The following is a 7790-nucleotide window of genomic DNA, read 5'->3' as shown; positions in this document are numbered from 1 at the left end:
CATACTCCATATTTCCACCTCCCACCGCTTCTGCAGACCCAAGCAAAAATGTTCAGACCTGAACTCCCAGGACCACAATACTCAGACTGTGTAGAACAAGTTTGTGAAATTCCCCCAGGAGACTGCGTGCATTCACAGTGTCCTCTAGTCTGACCCCACAGCGACTCAGCAACTCCACATCCTGCGTTACGGAACTCTCACACAAGCTCTCCTCTCTTTATGTCCAACTGTTGACAGACCATAAACTGCTGCCAGCTGCTCCAAATGCAATCACAGGCGGACAAATTGAATCAAGACCGATGTAAAATAGCTGTTGAATTATTTATTAACAATGTTACACAAACCTTAGCAGCAGGTTTGAGGGTGCTGGCTTGTGTCCTAAAAACTATACAAAACGTTTACATCCAAGGAGAGATAAAATCAGCTTCAAAAACTCCATCAAGGACTTTCACAAATTAATTTAGTAAAACATTTATATATTCATATATAAAAACAGACATAAAAACATCACCGGGTTTCATGATATCAAACAGCTAATGAAAAAACTACAACTTTTCTATTTAAAAAAATGTGATGTTTTAGTGCAAAGGCAGTAGAAATATAAAAATACTGTTGTGTTTTTCTCTGTGGTATAAAGACGTGGGAGGTTAAAGGTGTGTGTCAGCGATGGGTATGCGTCTTAGTTCAACGATCTGGGATGGGGCCGTACTCCCACCGTCATGGCTCCCGTGGATCGACTCGTTGTCGCTCAGGTTAAGGCCAGATCCTAACAGGGGGAGAGAGACAGCACACATGTCAATCATCACTTATTGATAATGTTAGCTCTGGTCCAGAGCGTAGTGGAGGAATGCGCACTACACTGTGGACCAGAGCTATGATAATGCATGACATCATTCATTCAGTGTTTGTCCGTGGTATAAGGCCTACAGAACATTTCTACATCAACAACTGCAGCAGTGTCCTGAGTGAAAGGTGAGTGAAAACGATAATCAACAACCAAAACAGCACGTAACTTATCATATTTTAACATTATCTACACACATCAACTATGGTCAACGTGTCCAAATTGACAGATAGAGGTGAGTGTTTCATGACCAGTGGTCCCAAATGTAAAGGCATGAAGAATGGGGTGCCCCAAATGACACTCTATTCCCTAGTGCACTACTTTTGACCAGGGCCAACACAGACGTACACTATTAAAGATGCTTAAGCACAAAAAATGTGTAACATATTGTTTGAATTGGATTCATAACATATAATATGAATTGACGTAGTACACAAAAAACAGGGACTCGTTTTGGCTCGTGAGCACCACTTTCAAAGCTACTGGTTGAAATTATACAAAAGTTCTGGAGCATGTCTTTAAGTAAATAATAAGGTGACATTTGAGATGCACACATTGTGATGTAATCCAAAGAACAGAATGACCCCTAGATTACCTGCGTAGATATTTCAAGAATCATTTTTATGACGGTCAATTACAGTGCATTTGGAAAGTATTCAGACCCCTTCCCTTTTTCCACATTTTGTTACGTTACAGCCTTATTCTAAAATTGATTAAATACAAACATTTCCTCATCAATCTACACACAATACCCCATAATGACAAAGCAAAAACAGGTTTTTAGAAATTTTTGCAAAAGTATTAAATATTAAAAACAGAAATACCTTATTTACATAAGTATTCAGACACTTTACTCAGTACTTTGTTGAAGCACCTTTGGCAGCGATTACAGCATTGAGTCTTCTTGGGTATGACGCTACAAGCTCAGCACACCTGTATTTGGGGAGTTTCTCCCATTCTTCTCTGCAGATCCTCTCAAGCTCTGTCAGGTTGGATGAGGAGCATTGCTGCACAGCTATTTTCAGGTCTCTCCTGAGATGTTCGATCGGGTTCAAGTCTGGGCTCTGGCTGGGCCACTCAAGGACATTCAGACACTGCTGTGTTGTCTTGGCTGTGTGCTTAGGGTCGTTGTCCTGTTGGAAGGTGAACCTTCGTCCCAGTCTGAGGTCCTGAGCGGTCTGGAGCAGGTTTTCATCAAGGATCGCTCTGTACTTTGCTCTGTTCATTTTTGCCTCGGTCCTGACTAGTCTCCCAGTCCCTGCCGCTAAAAAACATCCCCACAGCATGATGCTGCCACCACCATGCTTCACTGTAGGGATGGTGCCAGGTTTCCTCCAGACGTGACGCCTGGCATTCAGGCCAAAGAGTTCAATCTTGGTTTCATCAGACCAGAGAATCTTGTTTCTCATGGTCTGAGAGTCTTTAGGTACCTTTTGGCGGGCTGTCATGTGCCTTTTACTGAGGAGTGGCTTCCATCTGGCCACTCTACCATAAAGGCATGATTGGTGGAGTGCTGCAGAGATGGTTGTCCTTCTGGAAGGTTCTCCCTTCTCCACAGAGGAACTCTAGAGCTCTGTATGAGTGACCATCGGGTTCTTGGTCACCTCCCTGACCAAGGCCCTTCTCCCCCGATTGCTCCGTTTGGTTGGGCGGCCAGCTCTAGGAAGAGTCTGGGTGTTTCCAAACTTCTTCCATTTAAGAATGATGGAGGTCACTGTGTTCTTGGCGACCTTCAATGCCGCAGACATGTTTTGGTACCCTTCCCCAGATCTGTGCCTCGACACAATCCTGTCTCGGCGCTCTATGGACAATTCCTTCGACCTCATGGTTTGGTTTTTGCTCTGACATGCACTGTCAACTGTGGGACCTTATATAGATAGGTGTGTGCCTTTTCAAATCGTGTCCAATCAATTGAATTTACCCCCCCCCCACACACACACACCTTTTGCAGCAATTACAGCTGACAGTCTCTTGGGGTATGTCTCTATAAGCTTGGCACATCTAGCCACTGGGATTTTTGCCCATTCTTCAAGCCAAAACTGCTCCAGCTCCTTCATGTTGGATGGGTTCCGCTGGTGTACAGCAATCTTTAAGTCATACCAAAGATTCTCAATTGGATTGAGGTCTGGCTTTGACTAGGCCATTCCAAGACATTTAAATGTTTCCCCTTAAACCACTCGAGTGTTGCTTTAGCAGTATGCTTAGGGTCATTGTCCTGCTGGAAGGTGAACCTCCGTCCCAGTCTCAAATCTCTTGAAGACTGAAACAGGTTTCCCTCAAGAACTTCCCTGTATTTAGCGCCATCCATCATTCCTTCAATTCTGACCAGTTTCCCAGTCCCTGCTTCACTGTGGGGATGGTGTTCTCTGGGTGATGAGAGGTGTTGGGTTTGCGCCAGACATAGCTTTTTCCTTGATGGCCAAAAAGCTCAATTTTAGTCTCATCTGACCAGAGTACCTTCTTCCATATATTTGGGGAGTCTCCCACATGCCTTTTGGCGAACATCAAATGTGTTTGCTTATTTTTTTCTTTAAGCAATGGCTTTTTTTATGGCCACTCTTCCGTAAAGCCCAGCTCTGTGGAGTGTATGGCTTAAAGTGGTCCTATTGACAGATACTCCAATCTCCGCTGTGGAGCTTTGCAGCTCCTTCAGGATTATCTTTGGTCTCTTTGTTGCCTCATTGATTAATGCCCTCCTTACCTGGTCCGTGAGTTTTGGTGGGCAGCCCTCTCTTGGCAGGTTTGTTGTGGTGCCATATTCATTCAATTTTTTAATAATGGATTTAATGGTGCTCTGTGGGATGTTAAAAGTTTCAGATATTTTTTTATAACCCAACCCTGATCTGTACTTCTCCACAACTTTGTCCCTGACCTGTTTGGAGAGCTCCTTGGTCTTCATGGTGCCGCTTGCTTGGTGGTGCCCCTTGCTTAGTGCTGTTGCAGACTCTGGGGCCTTTCAGAACAGGTGTATATATACTGAGATCATGTGACAGATCATGTGACACTTAGATTGCACATAGGTGGACTTTATTTAACTAATTATGTGACTTCTGAAGGTAATTGGTTGCACCAGATCTTATTTAGGGGCTTCATAGCAAAGGGGGTGAATACATATGCACGCATCACTTTTCCGTTATTCATTTTTTAGAATTTTTTGAAACAAGTAATTTTTTTCATTTCACTTCACCAATTTGGACTATTTTGTGTATGTCCATTACATGAAATCCAAATAAAAATCCATTTAAATTACAGGTTGTAATGCAACAAAATAGGAAAAATGCCAAGAGGGATGAATACTTTTGCAAGGCACTGTAGAATGCTTTAGAATAAGGCTGTAATGTAACAAAAAAAGTCAAGGGGTCTGAATACATTCCGAAGGCACTGTACAGTAAAAACAGGGCATTAAGGATAACCAGTGGGATGGTAAGTTAATGATTCACCCTTTAACGGACTGTGAAGAGCCTAATGAGTGTGCTGCTACTGACTTTACTGACTGAATGACTGACTGGCTGGCCACTTACAGGCGTAGAGGTCAGCAATACACGCCAAGAGGAAGGCGGGAGGGGGACGGTTACAACACAGGCCAGGAGGAATGCTTTAGTATAGCATTTCTTTCTCCAAGTCCTGTTTTGGATGTATTTAGAATTAAACATCTTGTTTAACCTTGAAGAAAGGAAGTAGCAGGAGCGCTTCAGGTATTCCACAACAACCACAGGTAATAGACTTAGCAAATATTTGTGGTTATAATTGTTCCTTTATGATTTTCAATCTTGTTTACCTATAGAATTCATCTTCATTGATGTTGTTTTAACAGTAAGAGAGCCGTGAATGCCACCCCATTCATATATGTATTCAACTTGAGGCTGAATGATGGGGTGTACTGTTGGGTGATAGAGCAGTCAAGGCAAGGCCAGTGAAATGCTATCTCATCTTCCATAACAACAATAGCTTACGGAGGCACGCACGCGCGCACACGCACGCACACACACACATACACAAACTCAAACACTACACGTTAAATATGGCTGAAGAAGAGTTAGCGCTCTGCTCTCCCCGAGGCTTTTATTTACGTTAACGTTACCCTCTCTAGCCAATCCACTCTCATTAACACCTCTGACTACCTCCAAGTCCGCTGCCGCCAGGGACTTTTAATTTAGCGTGGCCACGATGATAGACAGTGTTTTCCGGAGAGTGGATACTGGCGTGTATTCACTGACCTCGCCCAGGGGCCGGTTAGCACTGAGGTGCCAGATTAACCTATGTGTTGCACGGGGCCCTTCAGAGGCCACTCAATCAGGGGCCCGGCAGGCCACCACGAGGTGGGGTCAAAATCCAGATGGTGTTCTTTCCATGATATGGACACCTTGGTTATCAGGCCTGACCAGGAAATAAGGTGAGACGCATGACACGTCTCTTTCCATGGGGTTTGCAACAGAAATCTTAATTGGTGAGAGAATGGGAAGGTTAATGGAAATAACGTGTCCTCTCTAAAGAATCCAACTACAGTGAACATAGTAGCTATGTACAGTGAAGAAACATATCAAATCTAAACAGTATGATGATGTTATGCTATGACAATAATAATAATAATAATAATAATAATAATAATAATAATAATAATAATAATAATAATAATAATAATAATAGCAAACATGACTCTCTCACAGCACTGCCATCTTGGTCCACTTTTTAATTTAATATTTTTATTATTTTGTAGTTTTTCAGATATGAGAACAAAAAAACAGTACAACCTGTGTCTACCTGTTCACGTGTGTATTTATGCCCTCACTTCCCTGTGTTCCCTTGCTCTGTTTTCTCTGCTAGTTCTCGATGCCAAACAGTACTAATCAGTGTCTGATTGCGAGACGTATGTACAGGTACTTGAGAAGTGTTCTCCCTGTTTCATTGTTGTTTTCAGTCATAGGTTAGTATTTCGTATGTTTGCTGTCAGCCTGTTTTTGGAGACCAATTTGCGCCTCCTTTATTTTTTCGTGACAAGTCCGTTATTTTGTATCCTGGTTTTGGGACCACCAGTAAAGATCCTTGTTTCACCATCTCTACCTACTGCCTACTGTCTATCCTGCACCGCACCTGGGTCACACCTCACACCAACCCTTACAGAAAACAGAGCCAATATGGACCCAGCGGAGACAGCACAGTATCACAGCGCATTGGCAACACAGGGGGCTATGCTGAACCAGCATGACCGCAGCCTGCAGCAGATCACGAGAATCTCCGCCAGCTGACGATTGCCGTGCAGACAATTCCTCACCCGGTGTTCCCTGGTATTCAGCCTACAACCCTCCTCCTTCCCGACGGAGCAGGGCCGGGTGGCCTACATTATAACTCTGTTGACGGGTCGGGCCCTTTCCTGGGTCCGACTCCTACCAATTCACCCGGGAGCTACACAAGGTGATTGACACTTCTCGGGTGGTGTCGGGGCACGAGGCTGAGAGGCGGCTCACGGCCTGTCGGCAGGGTGACCGTTTGGTGGCAGACTACTCCGTGGAGTTCCGGACCCGGGCTCGAGAGGCAGGATGGGATGTGGCCGCCCTGGTCGTCCTTTACGCGCAGGGGCTATCGGAGGGGAAGAAGGACTAACTCTCCTTCAGGGAGCTGCCTGAGCGACTGGACGGTCTCGTCGACCACTCGGTGCGGGTAGACAATCAGCGTCGTGAACGGGTGCATGAGAGAGGGATGACGCAAGGAGCGCTTGTCCAGGATGGAGAAGCAGAGACATCTGTGCCAGGGACGTTGCCTGTACTGCGGCCAGGCAGGTTACCACTGCGACTCATGCCCGGAAAAGCCGGGAAACGTGGGGCTCGCTAATATCATGAGGGGTGCTAGCGAGCCTGAACCGAAACCCCAACCCCAGTGGGACCGCGCTGCGCTTCGGGCGAATGCACTGGTGGATTCGGGGGCCACAGGAAACCTGATGGATGCGGGCAGGCCCAAGGGTGGAGCGTTCCGTTACTCTCCTTCTTCGAGCCGGTTCCGGTCATGGGCCTGGACAGCCAGCCGTTGGGGTTGGGCTTCATCACCCGGCGCACTGTCCCCGTGCGTGTCCGGGTGGCAGGGGGGCTATGGGAGGATATCCAGTTTTTCATTGTGGACTCCCACAAACCCCGGATAGACTGGTCCATGGGGCAGCTCATCCTGGAGGGAGGCTCCGCCTCCGTCCTGTTCCGGTCTCCACTGACCACTCATCAGCCCAAACAGAAGGGAGCCCTGGTCTTCACCAAGCTGGATTTACGAAATGCCTACAACCTGGTGAGGATTCGAGAGGGGGATGAGTGGAAGACGGCTTTTAACACACCCAGTGGGCATTACGAGTACCAAGTCATGCCGTTCGGTCTAGCCAACGCGCCTGCGGTGTTTCAGGCATTGGTCAATGACGTGCTCCTGGACCTCCTCGACTACAGCGTCTTCGTGTATTTGGATGACATCCTTATATTTTCAAAGGACATGAGTGAACACCAGCAGCATGTTCGACAGATCCTCCATCGCCTTCTCTGTCACCAGCTCTACGTTAAGGCGGAGAAGTGCGTGTTCCACACAGAGACAGTCTCCTTCCTGGGATTCATCGTCATCCAGGGGGACCTATGGATGGACCCAGCCAAGGTCGGCGCGGTACTGGATTGGCCCCAGCCTTCATCCCTCAAGCAACTACAACGGTTTTTAGGGTTTTCACATTTTTATAGCCGATTTATTCGCAATGTTAGCTCCCTAGCCGCTCCCCTGACAGCCCTCACCCAGACGAGCGTGAACTCTTTTGCCTGGACCCCGGAAGCGGGGAACGCATTTGATACGCTTAAGTGGCGCTTTACATCGGCCCCGGTCCTAGGGCATCCTGATCCGTCCCTGCCGTTTATTGTGGAGGTGGATGCTTCAGACGTTGCGGTGGCAGCCATCCTGTCCCAGCGGTTCCTCAAGAACGGTAAGACTC

The 7790-nt window shown here is 46.6% G+C and overlaps 1 protein-coding gene across 1 annotated transcript in view; it reads right to left on the bottom strand.

Annotated features, from left to right (window-relative positions):
* Nucleotides 1-302: 302 nt before the first annotated feature.
* adgrv1 (adhesion G protein-coupled receptor V1) overlaps nucleotides 303-7790 on the bottom strand; it is a 230482-nt gene continuing 222994 nt past the window's right edge. The window contains exon 90 of the mRNA XM_041904508.2: nucleotides 303-766. Coding sequence (XP_041760442.2) covers nucleotides 648-766 — 119 coding nt within the window. The 3' untranslated portion in view covers nucleotides 303-647. The remainder of the gene's footprint in view (nucleotides 767-7790) is intronic.

Source organism: Coregonus clupeaformis, chromosome 18 (genome assembly GCF_020615455.1).
Source record: "Coregonus clupeaformis isolate EN_2021a chromosome 18, ASM2061545v1, whole genome shotgun sequence".
NCBI lineage: Eukaryota > Metazoa > Chordata > Actinopteri > Salmoniformes > Salmonidae > Coregonus > Coregonus clupeaformis.
The sequence above is the reverse complement of the archived record's forward strand: the minus strand, read 5'-3'. Positions and strand labels throughout refer to the sequence as shown.